At 30.3% G+C, this 26341-nt stretch overlaps 1 protein-coding gene and 1 long non-coding RNA gene across 5 annotated transcripts in view; one reads left to right on the top strand and one right to left on the bottom strand.

The window, feature by feature from the left end:
• LOC133658960 (contactin-associated protein-like 5) overlaps positions 1–23367 on the top strand; it is a 318220-nt gene extending 294853 nt beyond the window's left edge. For 3 of the 4 annotated variants that reach the window (XM_062061521.1, XM_062061524.1, XM_062061523.1), the window contains exons 20-24: positions 5089–5222; positions 7248–7335; positions 7398–7619; positions 18575–18643; positions 22670–23367. In XM_062061521.1, the coding sequence (XP_061917505.1) occupies positions 5089–5222; positions 7248–7335; positions 7398–7619; positions 18575–18643; positions 22670–22875 (719 nt within the window). In that variant the 3' untranslated portion in view covers positions 22876–23367. The remainder of the gene's footprint in view (positions 1–5088; positions 5223–7247; positions 7336–7397; positions 7620–18574; positions 18644–22669) is intronic. The other variant, XM_062061522.1, reaches the window with a different exon arrangement.
• Positions 1446–26341, bottom strand: part of LOC133658963 (uncharacterized) — a 46117-nt gene continuing 21221 nt past the window's right edge. The window contains exons 2-3 of the long non-coding RNA XR_009827576.1: positions 5050–5251; positions 1446–1780 (exon numbers count right to left, since the gene is read on the bottom strand). This is a non-coding gene — a long non-coding RNA (uncharacterized LOC133658963). The remainder of the gene's footprint in view (positions 1781–5049; positions 5252–26341) is intronic.

Here is a 26341-nt window from a genome sequence, read left to right as displayed (position 1 = left end):
ATAAAAAAATTAAAAAGTTAAAAAAAAATTAAAAAAAATATTTGTATTTTTATTTTTTTTTGGTCCTCTCCAGCTTTTTAGGCAAATCATATAGTTGATGTAGATGCCCATATCGGCTGTTCAGATTGACTTTACAAAAGAGAAGTGTAGGATACTTCTCTTGTTGCCTTATTTGTATTTGACTTTATTAAATGTATTTATATTAGAAACACAACATGTGTATATAACAAAGGGTGCAAAGTCTGCAGGCAGTAGGAAACACATGGTTAAGTGTAGGGAGTAAAACTGATGGCAGTCTAAAGTTCAAGATTTTTGGAGCTCTTTGTTCAGTGGATCAGATGTTTGATGAAGCTCTGTGTCTATCTACCACCACTACTGTTTTCTGTTTATTTGTTACTGACTGTGGCAGGACACCTCTGCCTCTGTTTCACTTTATGTTGCTGGTAAATAATATGGTGGTAGTAGTAGGCTAAAGTTAAATTATTTAGTATGCACTAATTAAAGGGGCAGAGCTTTATGAGACATTTTAGCTTTTATATTTTATAAGATATATTTTTTGTAAGAACCACAATTAATAAATATATTTCAGTGAATAACTTATTGTTCAAATCTGTATATAAATATGTACATAAAGTGTTGTAATTATATTGTAGAATGGATGGATGGATGGATGGGTGGACCTTTAAAACAAAACTGTTATTATTAATTAGTAAGTATACATTTTTTGAGCTTTTAGAGAAAATCATATCATTGCAGTAAATTATGCAAATTAATCGATGATGTCATGGTGACCACGCCCATAGCCACGCCCATAGCCACGACCCCACCACCACAGGTATCTTGGCAGTTTATGGGAAACACTGCAATGTGTAGATAAAGATGTATTTTTTCATTTTTATTTTACATTTGTTTATTATGTTTTATACATATAGTCGACAGGAATAGCCAAAATTCATAAATAAATAAAAATGTAATCCAATAAATAATTAAATACAATTTAAACAACAGACATCAACATAAAACCACAGCCAGTTGCATTCATGAATGGCCCTTGAGAGATACGACGACCAACAAGCACACAAAAGTCTCATCAACCACCCCCATTTTAATTGTGTTTTAATGTAGGTAATTTTGGAGATCGGTCCCTCCTACATAACTCAGAAAGGCAGCCCACAGTTCTTGAAACTTTGCAGAACAACCAATCAATGGCGCTGTTGCCTTCCAATTTAACACAAAGAGTCTTCTAGCCAACATAGTAGTGAACGCTACAAGATTCCTTTTGGATTTGTTGAGGGTAGATGACCGAGGTGCTACCCCAAATATTCCACTCAGAGGATTCGGTTCAATCCTCTCGCCAGTGACCGCAGACAAAGTGTTGAAATGTTTGTCCGAGACTGTTGACATGGATCACATCACACAGGTATGCCCTGATATATCTTGGCTAATTGGACCTTGGTATAATAAGTACGATGTATTAGCTTGCTGTGAGTAAGGCTGTGTCTGGCACCAATGCCAGACCTGTGAACTCTACTTAAGATCTCTGTCCAATTAACTTCAGGCTCAAATCCCCATCCCAAAGTGACTTCATTGAAGTCAAAGGCTCAGGGCGCAAAGGAAAAATGTGGTTATAGATACTGTATGTGTAATTGAGCCTTTTAAAGTCAGAAGTGGTGTAAAAAAAACACATCTTTGTGTCAGTCGGACTGAAAAAGTGGCAACATTGTTGTCAATGTATACATCTTTATTGTTGATTTTTAGACTTGACCATCTTAAAAAGGCACTGTCAACAAAAGAGGGAGTGGAAATATGATTAACAGTGATGGGTGCAAGACTAGAAATAGTCTGTAAACCAAAATAGCGCTTAAAGTGAACCCAAATCCTGAATGAGGCTTCTAAGATTCGATTTTTTTCTGTAAAAGAAAAATTCGATGAGTGAATGGGAGAGTGCGCCAGAGCTCTAATGCTAGGTTCACACCAACGGCGCTTTGACGGCGCTTTAAAGCGGCATGCAAAGTGGCGTTATAGCGTAACATAGCCTGATTAAAGCGTGAGGGTCCTAATGGATCGTGGGAAAGCTTGTAGTGAAGCGGGACATGCCTTTTATTATTTTCAACTAGCATAAGAAATGAAAGCTAGATATTTATTAAGATGACAAAAATAAAAGAAATGAAGATATAAAACATATAATATAACGAAAAAAAAAGAGAAATTGAAAAAATAAATGAATATAAAAAATGTGTGGGTAATTGCCTTTTATTATTTTCAACTAGCATAAGAAATGAAAGATAGATATTTATTAAGATGACAAAAATAAAAGAAATGAAGATATAAAACATAATATAACGGAAAAAAAGAGAAATTGAAAAAATAAATGAATATAAAAAATGTGTGGATAATTGCCTTTTATTATTTTCAACTAGCATAACAAATGAAAGACAGATATTTATTAAGATGACAAAAATAAAAGAAATGAAGATATAAAACATAATATAACGGGAAAAAAAGAGAAATAAAAAAAATAAATGAATATAAAAAATGTGTGGAAAATAGTATACTGAGTTTTTCACATTTTTTCTTATTTTTGTTGTAACAATGCACAACAGAGCTTGATAATCGTGTCAGAGCCTGATTTAAAGCGTCACGATCGCATCAAAGCGTAATAAAGTTCAATAAAGCGTAATAAAACATATCAAAGCGTGATTTAAAGCGTATCAAAGCGGGATCAAAGCGTAAGGAACGGTAACAAAGCGGCAACTAATTCGTATCAGAGCGTATCAAAGCATATCAAAGCATAACATTACTTCAGAGATGCACACTTCATCCTATGCTTACATTTCATTGTGCAACATGAGGATGTTTAAGGGGAACTAAATGTGATCTCTGAAAGGGGTACAAATGATTTCCAAAGCAGGACCCCCACCCAGACATATTGTACAACACTAATCCATAGCTTATGAAAAACAAGATTTCTTTTATTTTCATTACAAGTGGGCCAAATCACTAATATTCCAAAATAATCTCATGAAAATGACTCCTCTCATTTGAGTGTTATTATAAAAGATTGGTTTGAGACAGGTGTGCTGCTGGTATTGCCACGTGTGATGTTGCTCACATGTGCTCCACTGAATGCTCAGGGAGTTTTTGTGTTTGCTCACACACATGAACAATTAGAGGGAACATTGCCTCTGAGCGGGTCTTTTCTACAGCCGGAGAAATAATCACTAAGAAGAGAAATCATCTAAAATTTAATACGTTGGAAAAACTGTTTTTAAAAAAAAAAAAAGTGTAAAAAATAAATAAAAATAAATTCCCAGTCCACAAGCATCCTCATTCACAACACGTTCTCTTAGTTTTCCATGTTATGATACATGTTCACATTATTTATTGACTGTATCTAAAAAAGATAAAAATATATTTTTATTTAAATGAAGATATGAAATAATCCTAAATGAAATACAATAACTTGGTTTATATAATTGTATATACTAGGTCATAAAATCAGTGTCAGTTGAGTCGGTCCATAGGTTGCCTGTAGGGATTTTTAATGTCCAGCAGATGTCAGTATTTAGTGACACAGTATCGACACAGTATCAATACAGTTTTGCAATGTGTCGAAACGCTTCATGACGCCTCATCAACCCATCACTAGCATAAACTATGGACAGGGCAAAAACTCGCTAACTGTGGCATGAATAAACAAAACTTACATGGCAAGGCATGAAGCAAACAATCGCATGACACAAGCAATGACGCCGGGACGACTAACTGGCAAAGACAGGCTTAAATAATAGTCTCCCGATTAGAGACAGGTGTGTCCCGAACGCAAGAGGCAGGTGAAAATCATAAGTCGCCATGGAAACTAAAACAAACAAGGGTGCACAAAAACAGGAACTGATGGAGTCTTAAAACTAACAGAAAATAACAAAAACATGATCCAGACCACAGATCATGACACTATCTAATTTACAAAAGAAGGACTGAGGGAGGAAAAGTGGTAATAATTGGAACAGATGGAAAAAATCACGGGAGTACATTCATTTTAATATATATATATATATATATATATATATATATATATATATATATATATATATATATATATATATATATATATATATATATATATATATATATATATATATATATATATATATATATATATATATATATATATTAGGGCTGCAACAACTAATCGATTAAAATCGATTATAAAAATAGTTGGCAATTCATTTAGTCATCGATTCGTTGGATCTATGCTATGCGCATGTGCAGAGGCAATTTTTTTTTTTTTTTTAAATATTTTTATTTATTTATTTTTTTAATAAACCTTTATTTAGAAACTGCAACATGTACAAACAGCTGAGAAACAATCATCAAAATAAGTATGGTGCCAGTATGCTGTTTTTTTTCAATAAAATACTGGAAAGGATAGAAATGTAGTTTGTCTCTTTTATCCGATTATTAATCGATTAATCGAAGTAATAATCTACAGATTAATCGATTATCAAATGAATCGTTAGTTGCAGCCCTAATATATATATATATATATATATATATATATATATATATATATATATATATATATATATATATATATATATATATATATATATATATATATATATATATATATATATATATATATATATATATATAATATTAGGGCTGCAACAACTAATCGATTAAATCGATTAAAATCGATTATAAAAATAGTTGGCGATTAATTTAGTCATCGATTCGTTGGATCTATGCTATGCGCATGCGCAGAGGCAATTTTTATTTTTTTATTTTTATTTTTATTTTTTTTAATAAACCTTTATATATAAACTGCAACATGTACAAACAGCTGAGAAACAATAATCAAAACAAGTATGGTACCAGTATGCTGTTTTTTTCCCAAATAAAATACTGGAAATGATAGAAATGTATTTTGTCTCTTTTATCCGATTATTAATCGATTAATCGAAGTAATAATCGACAGATTAATCGATTATCAAATTAATCGTTAGTTGCAGCCCTAATTTTTTTTGTTTTTTGTTTTAAACGTACGCTGTGTTGAAGTTCCCGTTGTCGCTGCCCTGCTTTCAGGAAGTCTGCAGATTTGGTACCACCTGCAGACGGACAGGAAGCCCGACGTCTTCTGCCCCGCCTCCGCCAACCTGGCAGACGGCCGCCTCCATCGGGTGAGGATCCACAGAGTGGAGAACAAGATCTACGTGCAGGTGAGTCCCGTGTGGAAGCGGGATTATTCCTAAAGAAGGTCAGAGCGTACCAGTTATTAGGATGCAGAAATCTCCCAGGAAGTTTTCAGGTGTTTCAAAAAAGTGTTGTGTGGCGCGTGGAGACAAAGACTTTGAAAAGAGCTGATGGACGATCAAGGACGTAATGTTTGCTGCTGACTCAGCACACTTTAGTTTACTGCGCTGAAGCTGTAGCCCAGCTTCGTAGAGCCGTTAGCGAAGATAACATGACTTATTTCCTCGCTGCTCGTCGTAAAACAACAACAGTCCAGAGACACAGAGTCAGCATCGCCGCGGCAACTCGACCTGGTCACACGCTTAATGCCGCCAGCTTGCTAAGCAGCGGCGCTCCTATGTCACCTGTTAGACAGCTGCTGCATTCTTTATTGTTGTCTGAACGCTGGCAGACAAACTTTCAGGCCAAAGCTACCGCGCCTCCAAATCAACTCATCGTTCTGTTACTCGCTTTTAGTCGCTTGTTAGCCGCAACCTTTCTCTTTCATGTTCAGCACAACATGTAGCATAGCTTTGTTTCTCCAAGGTTGAGGAAAACTTGTATTAATACAGTAGTACCGTACTTGCCAACACTCCCAATTTTTCCGGGAGACTCCCGAATTTCTCCCGATTTTTCACCCGGACAACGATATTAAGTCGACCATACAAACAGCGTGCCGGCCCAGTCACATAATATATGCGGCTTTTACACACATTTAAGTGAATGCAAGGCATACAGGTCACACTGAGGGTGGGCGTATAAACAACTTTAACACTGTTACAAAAATGCGCCACATTGTGAACCCACACCAAACAAGAATGACAAACACAATTCGGGAGAACATCCGCACCGTAACACAACATAAACACAACAGAACAAATACCCAGAATCCCTTGCATCCCTAACTCTTCCGGGCTACAATATACACCCCCCGCTACCACACCAAACCCCGCCCCCCCCCAACCCCGCCCACCTCAACCCCCCCCAATCTCCCGAATTCGAAGGTCTCAAGGTTGGCATGTATGAGTAGTACTAGTAGCACAGCATTAGTACATTAGAACTAGACTAGAGTTACCTGCATGGTTCAGTTCCTGGTTTCCTTTCTGCCATCCTGGGTCGCTGGCATGAGATTTTGCCGATATTCCGATATTGTCCAACTCTTAATTACCGATTCCGATATATGCAGTCGTGGAATTAACACATTATTATGCCTAATCTTGTTGTGATGCCCCGCTGGATGCATTAAACAATGTAACAAGGTTTTCCAAAATAAATCAACTCAAGTTATGGAAAAAAAAATGGCAACATGGCACTGCAATATTTATTATTGAAGTCACAAAGTGCATTATTTTTTTTTAAACATGCCTCAAAACAGCAGCTTGGAATTTGGGACATGCTCTCCCTGAGAGAGCATGAGGAGGTTGAGGTGGGCGGGGTTGGAGGTGGGGGCGGTTGGGGGTAGCGGGGGGTGTATATTGTAGCATCCCGTAAGAGTTAGTGCTGCAAGGGGTTCTGGGTATTTGTTCTGTTGTGTTTATGTTGTGCGGATGTTCTCCCGAAATGTGTTTGTCATTCTTGTTTGGTGTGGGTTCACAGTGTGGCGCATATTTGTAACAGTGTTAAAGTTGTTTATACGGCTACCCTCAGTGTGACCTGTATGGCTGTTGACCAAGTATGCTTTGCATTCACTTGTGTGTGTGAAAAGCGGCGTTTTAAAAAGTCATACATTTTACTTTTTGAAACCGATAATTTCCAATATCACATTTTAAAGCATTTATCGGACTGCCAATATTATCGGACATCTCTAGACGCGAGCATGCTAGCTATCGAGCTAAAAGCCCGAGCTATCAACCCAATAGCCAGCACTGCTCTTGAGGTAGCCAGGGAGTGAAGTTTACTAACATACACATGGCCCAGTTTTACTAGTATTAGTAGTAGTAATAGTACAGTAGTGATAGTCGTGGTAGTAGTACAGTGGTAGCTGATTGTGTATTTTGTCTGTATTCCAACAGTTGGACCAGGACATCCACAGAAAGTACACGTTGTCCTCAGATGGAGAACTGGTCTTGATCAGAACCTTGACGTTGGGCAGAGTCCTCAGTAAGTCGGCCATCTTGTTGCGGCTGTGACGCGGTTGAAGGTAAATAATAAACGTAAAGAAGCCTTTTTCTTTGTTCCTCCAGGATGGGAAGCCTCCAGCGGGGAGCTGAGGGAGGCCGCTGACCAAGGTTTCGTGGGCTGTCTCTCGTTGGTCCAGTTCAACAAGGTGGCGCTGCTCAAGGCGGCGCTGACCAACCCTGGAAGCTCATTGGTCAGCGTGCGCGGCCCCCTGCTCCAATCCAACTGTGGCGCTCTGGCCGACTCCTCCTCGCGATCTTTGACAGGTGACCTTGACGCTAACTTTAAGCGTCGTAGCAGCCACAGCTTTTTTCGTGTACATGTAAACAATTATGTCGACAACCGCTCATGTCGACAACCGCTTATGTCGACGTCAGTTTTACAAAAATAAGTACAATAAATTTATAGAAGACGTTTTTGGAATTTTTACGAAAATGTGTACGTACGTTTGGTAGAAAACACGTACGTTATGTTCAGAGGTGGGTAGAGTAGCCAGAAATTGTACTCAAGAGTACTGTTACTTTAGAGATTTATTACTCAAGTAAAAGTAAGGAGTAGTCACCCAAATATTTACCTGAGTAAAAGTAAAAAGTATGTTGTGAAAAAACTACTCAAGTACTGAGTAACTGATGAGTAACCTGTTCGTTTAATGATGACGGCAACAAATAATGCACAAAAACATAAAAATAGCAATGAGCAAATTCAGAGCCAGGAATATCTCTTAAGCAACTAAAACAATAATATATATTAAATAATAATACATTAACATAACAAAAATTAAGGCAAATTGAGCCACAATAACTTAACAGCACCATAGGCTCAGTAGGCAGAGATTACAAAGGAAAATAACAAGTTAGCCTTTACGCAAACCATAAACTGATAGGTGTGGGCTGCACCTCAGAACACACTGTGCACTTCTGATTGGTGTTTGTATGCATGTGTGTGTGTGTGTGTGTGTGTGTGTGTGTGTGTGTGTGTGTGTGTGTGTGTGTGTGTGTGTGTGTGTGTGTGTGTGTGTGTGTGTGTGTGTGTGTGTGTGTGTGTGTGTGTGTGTGTGTGTGTGTGTGTGTGTGTGTGTGTGTGTGTGTGTGTGTGTGTGTCTATGAGGCTGCAGTGCGTTAATAAATGTCCCCACACGATGTACATTTGACAGTGATTCATAGCAGGGAAGCTAACATCAGCCTACGGTGACCGCCAAAATGTCTACTAACGTTACTTACCGCCACGTGCTTCCTCAAATTTGACGTTGAGTTCATGTAAGCTTAAGCTTGTTGTTTGCCGCTGAAACGTTATGCGCAGTTAATCGTGTGACCGCCTGGCTCTGTTTGATTGGTGAAACGGAGTCAAACGTCACCAGTGACTGCATTTGATTGGTGAAACGCAGGCATGCGATATATCCTACTTTGAAGGTCTGTCTGACAAAGCGTGCATTAACAGATCGATAAAAATCCGTAGCGAGCTGAATGTAGATAAATGGAGCGGAGTAAAAGTAGCGTTTCTTCTCTATAAATATGCTCAAGTAAAAGTATGTTGCATTAAAACTACTCTTAGAAGTACAATTTATCCCAAAAGTTACTCAAGTAGATGTAACGGAGTAAATGTAGCACGTTACTACCCACCTCTGGTTATGTTGGACTACTTGTCTTCAATGTTTACAAAAACCTTGCATGAAATTGTCAAAGACGCTACATAGGCTAGTTTTATAAAAACATGTACATCATGAATTGTCTTAAATGTTTACGAAAACTTTACATTGTTGACCTTTTATGAGGGATATTTAAAAATAAAAAAATGTACATAATGAAGTCTGTAAATGATCGCTGTGGAAGAAAACACCAACACGTAATTTGTAGAACACATGTTCTTCCATTTTTCGCAAAAATGCTGAAAATGGGTTAGTTGAAGACTAAATTAATTAGAATGATTAACTTCACACAAAGTTGTCTTTAATGTTTACGTTAAGTTTGTCGTTGACTCTTCAGTGTTTACAAAACCTACATAAATATTCAAAAAACATTGACTTGTTTTACGAAAACACGTACATTAAATTTATAATACTTAATTTTTTTGGAAAAAAAATTTGGATTACGTTGAATAAAAACATGTATGTTATGAATTGTTTACGAAAAAATTATGATGGTAAACATTTTATTTCATGTTTTTGTTATTTATTTATACATGTTATTTATATGTTGAAGTCCGTAAATTGTCGTTGTCAAAGAAAACACGTACATTACATTCATAGAACACATTTTATTTTCATGTTTACAAAAATGTGTATGTTAGTTTCCTAGAAAACACGTAAATTATGTACTCCTAACTTTTTCAATATTTACGAAAACCTTAAATCCCATTGGCTAGTTTTACGAAAACACGTACATGAAATTTATAGAAAACATTTTTTTTATTTTTACAAAATTTTGTACGGAAGTTTCGTAGAAAACACGTATGTTATGTTACTCGAACTTGTCTTCAATGTTTACAAAAACCTTGCATGAAATTGTCAACGATGCTACATTGGCTAGTTTTATAAAAACATGTACATCATGAATTGTTTTAAATGTTTACGAAAATGTAGACTTTTGACCTTTTATGAGGGTTTTAAAAAAAATGGTCCATAATGAAGTCTGTAAATGATCGCTGTGAAAGAAAACACGAACACGTAATTTGTAGAACACATGTTCTTCCATTTTTCGCAAAAATGCTGAAAATGGGTTAGTTGAAGACTAAATTAATTAGAATGATTAACTTCATACAAAGTTGTCTTTAATGTTTACTGAAAATGTACGTTAAGTTTGTCGTAGACTCTTCAGTGTTTACAAAACCTACATAAATATCTAAAAAACAATGACTTGTTTTACGAAAACACGTACATTAAATTTATAATACTTAATTTTTTTGGAAAAAATGTTGGATTACGTTGAATAAAAACATGTATGTTATGAATTGTTTACAAAAAAATTATGATTGTAAACATTTTATTTCATGTTTTTGTTATTTATTTATGCATGTTATTTATATGTTGAAGTCCGTAAATTGTAGTTGTCAAAGAAAACACGTACATTACATTCATAGAACACATTTTATTTTCATGTTTACAAAAATGTGTATGTTAGTTTCCTAGAAAACACGTAAATTATGTACTCCTAACTTTTTTCAATATTTACGAAAACCTTACATCCCATTGTCAAAGACTACATTGGCTAGTTTTAAGAAAACACGTACATTGAATTAATAGAAGACATTTTTTTTATTTTTACAAAAATGTGTACGGAAGTTTGGTAGAAAACACGTATGTTATGTTGGACTTCTTGTCTTCAATGTTTACGAAAACCTTGCATGAAATTGTCAACGATGCTACATTGGCTAGTTTTATAAAAACATGTACATCATGAATTGTTTTAAATGTTTACGAAAATGTAGACTTTTGACCTTTTATGAGGGTTTTAAAAAAAATTGTCCATAAATGTAAATGATCGCTGTGAAAGAAAACACAAACACGTAATTTGTAGAACACATGTTCTTCCATTTTTCGCAAAAATGCTGAAAATGGGTTAGTTGAAGACTAAATTAATTAGAATGATTAACTTCATACAAAGTTGTCTTTAATGTTTACTGAAAATGTACGTTAAGTTTGTCGTAGACTCTTCAGTGTTTACAAAACCTACATAAATATTCAAAAAACATTGACTTGTTTTACGAAAACACGTACATTAAATTTATAATACTTAATTTTTTTGGAAAAATTTTTGGATTACGTTGAATAAAAACATGTATGTTATGAATTGTTTACAAAAAAATTATGATTGTAAACATTTTATTTCATGTTTTTGTTATTTATTTATACATGTTATTTATATGTTGAAGTCCGTAAATTGTCGTTGTCAAAGAAAACACGTACATTACATTCATAGAACACATTTTATTTTCATGTTTACAAAAATGTGGTTGTTAGTTTCCTAGAAAACACGTAAATTATGTACTCCTAACTTTTTCAATATTTACGAAAACCTTAAATCCCATTGGCTAGTTTTACGAAAACACGTACATGAAATTTATAGAAGACATTTTTTTTATTTTTACAAAAATTTGTACGGAAGTTTCGTAGAAAACACGTATGTTATGTTACTCGAACTTGTCTTCAATGTTTACAAAAACCTTGCATGAAATTGTCAACGATGCTACATTGGCTAGTTTTATAAAAACATGTACATCATGAATTGTTTTAAATGTCTACGAAAATTTAGACTTTTGACCTTTTATGAGGGTTTTAAAAAAAATGGTCCATAATGAAGTCTGTAAATGATCGCTGTGAAAGAAAACACGAACACGTAATTTGTAGAACACATGTTCTTCCATTTTTCGCAAAAATGCTGAAAATGGGTTAGTTGAAGACTAAATTAATTAGAATGATTAACTTCATACAAAGTTGTCTTTATTGTTTACTGAAAATGTACGTTAAGTTTGTCGTTGACTCTTCAGTGTTTACAAAACCTACATAAATGTCTAAAAAACAATGACTTGTTTTACGAAAACACGTACATTAAATTTATAATATTTAATTTTTTTGGAAAAAAAATTTAGATTACGTTGAATAAAAACATGTATGTTATGAATTGTTTACGAAAAAATTATGATTGTAAACATTTTATTTCATGTTTTTGTTATTTATTTATACATGTTATTTATATGTTGAAGTCCGTAAATTGTCGTTGTCAAAGAAAACACGTACATTACATTCATAGAACACATTTTATTTTCATGTTTACAAAAATGTGTATGTTAGTTTCCTAGAAAACACGTAAATTATGTACTCCTAACTTTTTCAATATTTACGAAAACCTTAAATCCCATTGGCTAGTTTTACGAAAACACGTACATGAAATTTATAGAAGACATTTTTTTTATTTTTACAAAAATTTGTACGGAAGTTTCGTAGAAAACACGTATGTTATGTTACTCGAACTTGTCTTCAATGTTTACGAAAACCTTGCATGAAATTGTCAACGATGCTACATTGGCTAGTTTTATAAAAACATGTACATCATGAATTGTTTTAAATGTTTACGAAAATTTTGACTTTTGACCTTTTATGAGGGTTTTAAAAAAAATGGTACATAATGAAGTCTAAATGATCGCTGTGAAAGAAAACACGAACACGTAATTTGTAGAACACATGTTCTTCCATTTTTCGCAAAAATGCTGAAAATGGGTTAGTTGAAGACTAAATTAATTAGAATGATTAACTTCATACAAAGTTGTCTTTAATGTTTACTGAAAATGTACGTTAAGTTTGTCGTAGACTCTTCAGTGTTTACAAAACCTACATAAATATTCAAAAAACATTGACTTGTTTTACGAAAACACGTACATTAAATTTATAATACTTAATTTTTTTGGAAAAAATTTTGGATTACGTTGAATAAAAACATGTATGTTATGAATTGTTTACAAAAAAATTATGATTGTAAACATTTTATTTCATGTTTTTGTTATTTATTTATACATGTTATTTATATGTTGAAGTCCGTAAATTGTCGTTGTCAAAGAAAACACGTACATTACATTCATAGAACACATTTTATTTTCATGTTTACAAAAATGTGTATGTTAGTTTCCTAGAAAACACGTAAATTATGTACTCCTAACTTTTTCAATATTTACGAAAACCTTAAATCCCATTGGCTAGTTTTACGAAAACACGTACATGAAATTTATAGAAGACATTTTTTTTATTTTTACAAAAATTTGTACGGAAGTTTCGTAGAAAACACGTATGTTATGTTACTCGAACTTGTCTTCAATGTTTACAAAAACCTTGCATGAAATTGTCAACAATGCTACATTGGCTAGTTTTATAAAAACATGTACATCATGAATTGTTTTAAATGTTTACGAAAATTTTGACTTTTGACCTTTTATGAGGGTTTTAAAAAAAATGGTCCATAATGAAGTCGGTAAATGATCACTGTGAAAGAAAACACGAACACGTAATTTGTAGAACACATGTTCTTCCATTTTTCGCAAAAATGCTGAAAATGGGTTAGTTGAAGACTAAATTAATTAGAATGATTAACTTCATACAAAGTTGTCTTTAATGTTTACTGAAAATGTACGTTAAGTTTGTCGTAGACTCTTCAGTGTTTACAAAACCTACATAAATATTCAAAAAACATTGACTTGTTTTACGAAAACACGTACATTAAATTTATAATACTTAATTTTTTTGGAAAAATTTTTGGATTACGTTGAATAAAAACATGTATGTTATGAATTGTTTACAAAAAAATTATGATTGTAAACATTTTATTTCATGTTTTTGTTATTTATTTATACATGTTATTTATATGTTGAAGTCCGTAAATTGTCGTTGTCAAAGAAAACACGTACATTACATTCATAGAACACATTTTATTTTCATGTTTACAAAAATGTGTATGTTAGTTTCCTAGAAAACACGTAAATTATGTACTCCTAACTTTTTCAATATTTACGAAAACCTTAAATCCCATTGGCTAGTTTTACGAAAACACGTACATGAAATTTATAGAAGACATTTTTTTTATTTTTACAAAAATTTGTACGGAAGTTTCGTAGAAAACACGTATGTTATGTTACTCGAACTTGTCTTCAATGTTTACGAAAACCTTGCATGAAATTGTCAACGATGCTACATTGGCTAGTTTTATAAAAACATGTACATCATGAATTGTTTTAAATATTTACGAAAATGTAGACTTTTGACCTTTTATGAGGGTTTTAAAAAAAATGGTACATAATGAAGTCTGTAAATGATCGCTGTGAAAGAAAACACGAACACGTAATTTGTAGAACACATGTTCTTCCATTTTTCGCAAAAATGCTGAAAATGGGTTAGTTGAAGACTAAATTAATTAGAATGATTAACTTCATACAAAGTTGTCTTTAATGTTTACTGAAAATGTACGTTAAGTTTGTCGTTGACTCTTCAGTGTTTACAAAACCTACATAAATATCTAAAAAACAATTACTTGTTTTACGAAAACACGTACATTAAATGTATTATTTTATTATTTTTTTTCGGAAATAATTTGGGACTACGTTTTTTAAAAACATGTACGTTATGAATTGACTTAAATGTTTACGAAAATTATGATTGTACACATTTTATTTCACAGTTTTGTTATTTATTTATACATGTTTGTTGTCCGTAAATTGTAGTTGTCAAAGAAAACACGTACATTACATTCATAGAACACATTTTATTTTCATGTTTACAAAAATGTGTATGTTAGTTTCCTAGAAAACACGTAAATTATGTACTCCTAACTTTTTCAATATTTACGAAAACCTTAAATCCCATTGGCTAGTTTTACGAAAACACGTACATGAAATTTATAGAAGACATTTTTTTTATTTTTACAAAAATTTGTACGGAAGTTTCGTAGAAAACACGTATGTTATGTTACTCGAACTTGTCTTCAATGTTTACAAAAACCTTGCATGAAATTGTCAACAATGCTACATTGGCTAGTTTTATAAAAACATGTACATCATGAATTGTTTTAAATGTTTACGAAAATTTAGACTTTTGACCTTTTATGAGGGTTTTAAAAAAAATGGTCCATAATGAAGTCGGTAAATGATCACTGTGAAAGAAAACACGAACACGTAATTTGTAGAACACATGTTCTTCCATTTTTCGCAAAAATGCTGAAAATGGGTTAGTTGAAGACTAAATTAATTAGAATGATTAACTTCATACAAAGTTGTCTTTAATGTTTACTGAAAATGTACGTTAAGTTTGTCGTAGACTCTTCAGTGTTTACAAAACCTACATAAATATTCAAAAAACATTGACTTGTTTTACGAAAACACGTACATTAAATTTATAATACTTAATTTTTTTGGAAAAATTTTTGGATTACGTTGAATAAAAACATGTATGTTATGAATTGTTTACAAAAAAATTATGATTGTAAACATTTTATTTCATGTTTTTGTTATTTATTTATACATGTTATTTATATGTTGAAGTCCGTAAATTGTCGTTGTCAAAGAAAACACGTACATTACATTCATAGAACACATTTTATTTTCATGTTTACAAAAATGTGTATGTTAGTTTCCTAGAAAACACGTAAATTATGTACTCCTAACTTTTTCAATATTTACGAAAACCTTAAATCCCATTGGCTAGTTTTACGAAAACACGTACATGAAATTTATAGAAGACATTTTTTTTAATTTTACAAAAATTTGTACGGAAGTTTCGTAGAAAACACGTATGTTATGTTACTCGAACTTGTCTTCAATGTTTACGAAAACCTTGCATGAAATTGTCAACGATGCTACATTGGCTAGTTTTATAAAAACATGTACATCATGAATTGTTTTAAATATTTACGAAAATGTAGACTTTTGACCTTTTATGAGGGTTTTAAAAAAAATGGTACATAATGAAGTCTGTAAATGATCGCTGTGAAAGAAAACACGAACACGTAATTTGTAGAACACATGTTCTTCCATTTTTCGCAAAAATGCTGAAAATGGGTTAGTTGAAGACTAAATTAATTAGAATGATTAACTTCATACAAAGTTGTCTTTAATGTTTACTGAAAATGTACGTTAAGTTTGTCGTTGACTCTTCAGTGTTTACAAAACCTACATAAATATCTAAAAAACAATTACTTGTTTTACGAAAACACGTACATTAAATGTATTATTTTTTTTTTTTTTTTCGGAAATAATTTGGGACTACGTTTTTTAAAAACATGTACGTTATGAATTGACTTAAATGTTTACGAAAATTATGATTGTACACATTTTATTTCACAGTTTTGTTATTTATTTATACATGTTTGTTGTCCGTAAATTGTAGTTGTCAAAGAAAACACGTACATTACATTCCTAGAACACATTTTATTTTCATGTTTACAAAAATGTGTACGTAAGTTTCGTAGAAAACACGTTCGTTATGTTTGACTACTTGTCTTCAAAGAAAACATGCACATTGCGTTTGTAACGAACTAAACTTTCTTTGATGTTTACCAAGCATGCTTAGTATTGACTAAATTAATTAGAATAACGAACTTCATACAAAAATGTCTTTATTATTTACTACAAATGTACGTTAAGTTTGTCGTAGACTCTCTTCAGTGTTTACAAATCCTACATAATTAGAAGTCTGTAAATGACTGCTGTCAAGGACAACAAACACGTACCTTACATTTGTCGAACTCTAAATTGTCTTCAGTTTTTCTGCAAAAATGCTTAAAATAGGTTAGTTGAAGACTAATTCATTAGAATAATTCATCTTAATACGAAGTTGTCAATATTTGCTAAAAATATACGTTAGGTTTGTTGAAGACTCTTTGTTTACAAACCTTCTTTAGTATCGATTAAAGAAAAAAGTGATACAAATTCCAGAAAACTGACTTGTTTTACAAAAACAAATACATTAAATTAATTAATTACTTTTTTTTCTCGTTTAGAAAAAATGTGTAGATTATATTTTTCGAAAACACACCTAATGTTACTCAAACTTGTCTTCAGAGTTTACGAAAACTCACGTCCCATTGTCAAAGAAAACACGTTTATTATATTTATATATAACATTTTTTGTAAAAAAAAAAACACGTACGTTATGTAATTTTTTGTATTTAATGTTTACGAAAACCCTGCATCCCAATGTCGAAGACTCTAGTTAGTTTTACGAAAACACGTACAATAAACTCATAGAACACATTTTATTTTCATGTTTACAAAAATGTGTGTTAGTTTCCTAGAAACACGTACATTATGTTACTCCTAACCTTTTCCAATATTTACAAAAACCTTACATCCCATTGTCAAAGACTGTACTCTACATTGGCTAGTTTTACGAAAACACGTACATGAAATTTATAGAAGACATTTTTTTATTTTTACAAAAATGTGTACGTAAGTTTCGTAGAAAACACGTACGTTATGTTTGACTACTTGTCTTCAAAGAAAACATGTACATTGCGTTTGTAACGAACTAAACTTTCTTTGATGTTTACCAAGCATGCTTAGTATTGACTAAATTAATTAGAATAACGAACTTCATACAAAAATGTCTTTATTATTTACTACAAATGTACGTTAAGTTTGTCGTAGACTCTCTTCAGTGTTTACAAATCCTACATAATTAGAAGTCTGTAAATGACTGCTGTCAAGGACAACAAACACGTACCTTACATTTGTCGAACTCTAAATTGTCTTCAGTTTTTCTGCAAAAATGCTTAAAATAGGTTAGTTGAAGACTAATTCATTAGAATAATTCATCTTAATACGAAGTTGTCAATATTTGCTAAAAAATATACGTTAGGTTTGTTGAAGACTCTCTTGGTTTACAAAACCTTCTTTAGTATCGATTAAAGAAAAAAGTGATACAAATTCCCGAAAACATTGACTTGTTTTACAAAAACAAATACATTAAATTAATTAATTACTTTTTTTTTTCGTTTAGAAAAAATGTGTAGATTATATTTTTCGAAAACACACCTAATGTTACTCAAACTTGTCTTCAGTGTTTACGAAAACTCACGTCCCATTGTCAAAGAAAACATGTTTATTATATTTATATATAACATTTTTTGTAAAAAAAAACACGTACGTTATGTAATTTTTTGTATTTGTTTACGAAAACCCTTCATCCCATTGTCGAAGACTCTAGTTAGTTTTACGAAAACACGTACAATAAACTCATAGAACACATTTTATTTTCATGTTTACAAAAATGTGTGTTAGTTTCGTAGAAAACACATACATTATGTTACTCCTAACTTTCTTCAATATTTACAAAAACCTTACATCCCATTGTCTAAAATTTTACGAAAACACGTATATTAAATTTATAGAACACCTTTTTTTTTTTTTTTACAAAAATTTGTACGTAGGAAACACTTACGTTATGTTCGACTACTTGTCTTCGATGTTTACGAAAGAAAGATGCTACATTGGCTAGTTGTATGGAAACACCTACGTTATGAATTCAAAGTTTACGAGTCTTACGATTTAATTCAAAGTTTGAAAAGAAATGAATGCATAATGTGTGTAAAAGTCTGTCAATTTTCCCTGTCAAAGAAAACTCGTACGTCACCTTTTTATAATCCGAAATGTTCCTCCATGTTTACCTGCCTTCACGTCAAAAAAAACCCAAAAAACCTTAAGCATCTTATTCTGATAAAAAAAAAAAAATGTCTTCATTTCTTTGCAGATCAAACGCTGCCCGGGAAGGAGGGAAAGAAACATCGCGACGCACACAACGACGTGGCGCTCATCGCAGGTAACGCCTGCACGCCGACACACATTGTTGGCGCTCGGCAAGGAAATATCAACGAGGTTTACTTGAGGATTTGTTCCGTCATCAAAAAGAGGAGCGCGACTAAAAGAGTCGTCTGCTTCTTCCTGAGAAAGCAGACGGCAAACGTCAACAAAAGAATCCGTCTCGTTGACGCCAATCGATGGCAGCTTTTACCGCACAGATATTGATTTGTGGCAACCAATATGACCGACGGTTATGTTTTTCATTGACGACGCTTAAGCTTTTTATTACTGTTGGGGATCGATTCTTGCATCCATTAAGTTTAAGGTGAGGATTATATTCACGTTGAAAATAAAATAAAATCATTTACACAATTCTTTCAATCGGAGAGTAACCAAAAATATTTGTTTTAAATATTAATACTTCATTTGCTCAATTTTGGGACAATCCTCAGGTTGATAATAGTTTTTTTTTAATTTAATGTCTATTTTTTTTTAATAAATATAACTTTTAAACAATGTTGGCATAATCAAATTGTATATTGTTCGAAATCTTAAATGACAAATATTATTTTTATTGTTATATTTTTATGATGTTTTTTTCTAGATAATATATTTAGCAAGCAATTTTGAGCTTTTTTTTTCCAATAATTAAAATGAATAAAAAATGCTTGAACAGGTATTATTATATATTTATTATTATTCATTTTATAAATAATAACAAAACATTGTTTGAGATTTGAGCAGCATGTATCTTTTAAAGGAAACAACAAAATATTTATTATTAGTAGTATTATTACTATTAAATAATAATTTACCAAATTTACAGATTCATTCAATAAAAGAGTGACCAAATTTTAAAAAAAAAAAATTAATACTTTATTGCTCAATTTTTAAAGAAAATCTGCAGTTATTAATATTTATTTGATATTTAATGGATTTTTTTCCTAAATAAATATAACTTCAGTGGTTCCATAGTCAAATTGTACAGTAAATTGTTTGAGATCTCACATTTAAAATGTTTAAAATTTTTTATATTTTTATGAAGATTGGTTTTCTAAATATTACATTTAAAAAGCGAGCTTCTTGAATAAAATATAATCAAAATATATAAATAAATATTGAAAAATTATATTATTATACGATATACTTTTCATTATTTATTTTATAATTATATATATATAAATATGTATAATATTATACATTATGTATCTCAGCAGCATTTCCAGATTTAATTAATCTTTTTTTTTTAAATATATATATTATTATATTAGTAGTAGTAGTATAAATAAAAATTATTATTATTATAAGTAATTAATGAATAATTATGTAATATTAATTATTAACTAATTATTCAGTATTATACAATATATATATATATATATATATATATATATATATATATATTGTATAATACTGAATGACAAATATTATTTTTATTGTTATATTTTTATGATGTTTTTTTCTAGATAATATATTTAGCAAGCAATTTTGAGCTTTTTTTTCTCCAATAATTAAAATGAATAAAAAATGCTTGAACAGGTATTATGTATCAATTATTATTCATTTTATAAATAATAACAAAACATTGTTTGAGATTTGAGCAGCATTTATCTTTTAAAGGAAACAACAAAATATTTATTATTAGTAGTATTATTACTATTAAATAATAATTTACCAAATTTACAGATTCTTTCAATAGAAGAGTGACCAAATTTAAAAAAAAAAAAATTAATACTTTATTGCTCAATTTTTTAAGAAAATCTGCAGTTATTAATATTTATTTGATATTTAATGGATTTTTTTCCTAAATAAATATAACTTCAGTGGTTCCATAGTCAAATTGTACATTAAATTGTTTGAGATCTCAAATTTAAAATGTTTAAAAAAATTTATATTTTTATGAAGATTGGTTTTCTAAATATTACATTTAAAAAGCTAGCTTCATGAATAAAATATAATCAAAATAAATAAATAAATATTGAAAAATGATATTATTATACAATATACTTTTCATTATTTATTGTATAATTATATATATATAAATATGTATAATATTATACATTATGTATTTCAGCAGCATTTCCAGATTTAATTAATCTTTTTTTTTTAAATATATATATTATTATATTAGTAGTAGTAGTAGTATAAATAAAAATAATTATTATTATAAGTAATTAATGAATAATTATGTAATATTAATTATTAACTAATTATTCAGTATTATACAATATATATATTGTATAATACTGAATGACAAATATTATTTTTATTGTTATATTTTTATGATGTTTTTTTCTAGATAATATATTTAGCAAGCAATTTTGAGCTTTTTTCTCTCCAATAATTAAAATGAATAAAAAATGCTTGAACAGGTATTATGTATCAATTATTATTCATTTTATAAATAATAACAAAACATTGTTTGAGATTTGAGCAGCATTTATCTTTTAAAGGAAACAACAAAATATTTATTATTAGTAGTATTATTACTATTAAATAATAATTTACCAAATTTACAGATTCTTTCAATAGAAGAGTGACTAATTTAAAGAAAAAAAATATTAATACTTTATTTGCTAAATTTTAAGAAAATCTTCAGTTGTTAATATTTTATATTTAATGGATTTTTTTTCCTAAATAAATATAACTTCAGTGGTTCCATAGTCAAATTGTACAGTAAATTGTTTGAGATCTCAAATTTAAAATGTTTAAAAATTTTAATATTTTTATGAAGATTGGTTTTCTAAATATTACATTTAAAAAGCGAGCTTCTTGAATAAAATATAATCAAAATATATAAATAAATATTGAAAAATGATATTATTATACGATATACTTTTCATTATTTATTTTATAATTATATATATATAAATATGTATAATATTATACATTATGTATTTCAGCAGCATTTCCAGATTTAATTAATCTTTTTTTTATAAATATATATATTATTATATTAGTAGTAGTAGTATAAATAAAAATTATTATTATTATAAGTAATTAATGAATAATTATGTAATATTAATTATTAACTAATTATTCAGTATTATACAATATATATATATATATATATATTGTATAATACTGAATGACAAATATTATTTTTATTGTTATATTTTTATGATGTTTTTTTCTAGATAATATATTTAGCAAGCAATTTTGAGCTTTTTTTTCTCCAATAATTAAAATGAATAAAAAATGCTTGAACAGGTATTATGTATCAATTATTATTCATTTTATAAATAATAACAAAACATTGTTTGAGATTTGAGCAGCATTTATCTTTTAAAGGAAACAACAAAATATTTATTATTAGTAGTATTATTACTATTAAATAATAATTTACCAAATTTACAGATTCTTTCAATAGAAGAGTGACTAATTTAAAGAAAAAAAATATTAATACTTTATTTGCTAAATTTTAAGAAAATCTTCAGTTGTTAATATTTTATATTTAATGGATTTTTTTTCCTAAATAAATATAACTTCAGTGGTTCCATAGTCAAATTGTACAGTAAATTGTTTGAGATCTCAAATTTAAAATGTTTAAAAATTTTAATATTTTTATGAAGATTGGTTTTCTAAATATTACATTTAAAAAGCGAGCTTCTTGAATAAAATATAATCAAAATATATAAATAAATATTGAAAAATGATATTATTATACGATATACTTTACATTATTTATTTTATAATTATATATATATAAATATGTATAATATTATACATTATGTATTTCAGCAGCATTTCCAAATTTAATTAATCTTTTTTTCTTAAATATATATATTAAAATATTAAAATAAAAATTATTATTATTATAAGTAATTAATGAATAATTATGTAATATTAATTATTAACTAATTATTCAGTATTATACAATATATATATATATATTAAAATATATACATTTTATAATAAAATGTAATAATGTATAATAAAAAATATGAATTTGGTAAAGTTGTATTGATCTCACAAGATTGTGTTCCTAATGTTGCGTCCAGTAAAGCTGAACTGTCAGAGTAACGAGCTGCCGATGTTCCCCCAGGGGTGGTCGCGGCCGCCGTCTTCATCGGAGCGTGCGCCGTGGCCGCCGCCGCCCGCCTCCTCTACCAGCGGCGGCAAGCCAGGGGGAGCGAGGTCAAGCGGGAGGGCGCCGCGTCCGCCGGCGCCGTGTACACGGACTACCGCACTGAGATGCGCACGCACGCCGCCGCCTCCGTCAGGGACAACGTGAAGGAGTACTACATCTGACACCACATGTAGTACTACATGTAATACAACATGAGGTAGTACTACATGTAATACAACATGAGGTAACAATACACGGGACCTAACATAAAGGAGTACTACATCCGATGTAGTAGTACTACATCTGATCCCGCACCAAACGCAGGGTGTACACCACAAACAGGAAGTGGACGCAGGAACCACTTCCTGTCTTTGCAAAAACGTAGACGATGAAAGGCAAGCAAGACGCTTTCCGACGGAGGTTTTTTGTCCAGTGGGAGGAGCTCAGCCGGCGGAGAAGGAAGAAGGTCGAGGCCATGCTGAAGTGCGCTTCATTTCAAAATAAAGGCGCACGGCTCGGACCTTAATGAGCCAATTAAACGCGCGAGGCTCAGACTTCGTGTTCCACCTTTGATCTCCTTATTATTTTTACAGTCTCGAGCACAAAAGAAGATGTATTATATTCAGAGTAGGAGGATTTGAAGAGAATGTGAATAAACAAAACAACTTTTAAAGGCGTGCAAGTCTGTCTCCTAATTGACCTCCGCTTCAAGACTTTGAATCTGGAGGTTCATTTGTGCCTTTAGAATGAAAACCTTTTATTTTTACACTGAATTTTTTGTGAACAGATTCAGTGTAAAGTTCAGGATCGATTGCTTCAGCCTTAATTTACCGGAAGTGAGTCTTGCTTTTTGAAGCACCAAATTTTTCCACACTGAATTTTTATACATTTAAATTTTTTACACTGAATTTTTATACATTTATTTTTTGTACACTGAATTTTTGTACATTTAATTTTTGTACAATACATTTTTATACATTACATTTTTGTACACTGAATTTTTATACATTTAATTTTTGTACACTGAATTTTTATAAATGTAATTTTTGTACACTGAATTTGTGTACATTTAATTTAATCATCGGTATCGTTTTTTTTATTATCGGTATCGTTTTTTGGGGGTTTTTTTTGTTTTTTTTATTAAATTAACATAAAACACACAAAAAATCTCCCTCCCCCATTTACACTCATTCACACAAAAGGGTTGTTTCCTTCTAGTATTAATATTCTGGTTCCTACATTATATATCAATATATATCAATACAGTCTGCAAGGGATACAGTCCGTAAGCACACATGATTGAACAAATTCAGTGTAAAGTTCAGGATCGATTGCTTCAGCCTTAATTTACCGGAAGTGAGTCTTGCTTTTTGAAGCACCAAATTTTTCCACACTGAATTTTTATAAATTTTAATTTTTTACACTGAATTTTTATACATTTATTTTTTGTACACTGAATTTTTATACATTTAATTTTTGTACAATACATTTTTATACATTACATTTTTGTACACTGAATTTTTATACATTTAATTTTTGTACACCGAAATTTTATAAATGTAATTTTTGTACACTGAATTTGTGTACATTTAATTTAATTATCGGTATCGTTTTTTTTATTATCGGTATCGTTTTTTTTGTGTTTTTTTTAATTAAATTAACATAAAACCCACAAGAAACCTCCCTCCCCCATTTACACTCATTCACACAAAAGGGTTGTTTCCTTCTAGTATTAATATTGTGGTTCCTACATTATATATCAATATATATCAATACAGTCTGCAAGGGATACAGTCCGTAAGCACACATGATTGAACAAATTCAGTGTAAAGTTCAGGATCGATTGCTTCAGCCTTAATTTACCGGAAGTGAGTCTTGCTTTTTGAAGCACCAAATTTTTCCACACTGAATTTTTATAAATTTCTAAATTTTTTACACTGAATTTTTATACATTTATTTTTTGTACACTGAATTTTTATACATTTAATTTTTGTACAATACATTTTTATACATTACATTTTTGCACACTGAATTTTTATACATTTAATTTTTGTACACTGAATTTTTATGAATGTAATTTTTGTACACTGAATTTGTGTACATTTAATTTAATCATCGGTATCGTTTTTTTTATTATCGGTATCGTTTTTTTGTTTTTTTTTTTGTTTTTTTTATTAAATTAACATAAAACCCACAAGAAACCTCCCTCCCCCATTTACACTCATTCACACAAAAGGGTTGTTTCCTTCTAGTATTAATATTCTGGTTCCTACATTATATATCTATATATATCAATACAGTCTGCAAGGGATACAGTCCGTAAGCACACATGATTGAACAGATTCAGTGTAAAGTTCAGGATCGATTGCTTCAGCCTTAATTTACCGGAAGTGAGTCTTGCTTTTTGAAGCACCAAATTTTTCCACACTGAATTTTTATAAATTTTAATTTTTTACACTGAATTTTTATACATTTATTTTTTGTACACTGAATTTTTATACATTTAATTTTTGTACAATACATTTTTATACATTACATTTTTGCACACTGAATTTTTATACATTTAATTTTTGTACACTGAATTTTTATGAATGTAATTTTTGTACACTGAATTTGTGTACATTTAATTTAATTTTTGGTATCGTTTTTTTTTATTATCGGTATCGTTTTTTTTGTGTTTTTTTTTGTTTTTTTTATTAAATTAACATAAAACCCACAAAAAACCTCCCTCCCCCATTTACACTCATTCACACAAAAGGGTTGTTTCCTTCTAGTATTAATATTCTGGTTCCTACATTATATATCAATACAGTCTGCAAGGGATACAGTCCGTAAGCACACATGATTGAACAGATTCAGTGTAAAGTTCAGGATCGATTGCTTCAGCCTTAATTTACCGGAAGTGAGTCTTGCTTTTTGAAGCACCAAATTTTTCCACACTGAATTTTTATAAATTTTAATTTTTTACACGGAATTTTTATACATTTATTTTTTGTACACTGAATTTTTATACATTTAATTTTTGTACAATACATTTTTATACATTACATTTTTGTACACTGAATTTTTATACATTTAATTTTTGTACACTGAATTTTTATGAATGTAATTTTTGTACACTGAATTTGTGTACATTTAATTTAATCATCGGTATCGTTTTTTTTATTATCGGTATCGTTTTTTTTGTTTTTTTTTTGTTTTTTTTATTAAATTAACATAAAACACACAAGAAACCTCCCTCCCCCATTTACACTCATTCACACAAAAGGGTTGTTTCCTTCTAGTATTAATATTCTGGTTCCTACATTATATATCAATATATATCAATACAGTCTGCAAGGGATACAGTCCGTAAGCACACATGATTGAACAGATTCAGTGTAAAGTTCAGGATCGATTGCTTCAGCCTTAATTTACCGGAAGTGAGTCTTGCTTTTTGAAGCACCAAATTTTTCCACACTGAATTTTTATAAATTTTAATTTTTTACACTGAATTTTTATACATTTATTTTTTGTACACTGAATTTTTATACATTTAATTTTTGTACAATACATTTTTATACATTACATTTTTGCACACTGAATTTTTATACATTTAATTTTTGTACACTGAATTTTTATGAATGTAATTTTTGTACACTGAATTTG

This window comes from Entelurus aequoreus, linkage group LG10, assembly GCF_033978785.1.
Source record: "Entelurus aequoreus isolate RoL-2023_Sb linkage group LG10, RoL_Eaeq_v1.1, whole genome shotgun sequence".
Lineage (NCBI taxonomy): Eukaryota > Metazoa > Chordata > Actinopteri > Syngnathiformes > Syngnathidae > Entelurus > Entelurus aequoreus.
This window is presented reverse-complemented; position numbering and strand designations above follow the sequence as displayed.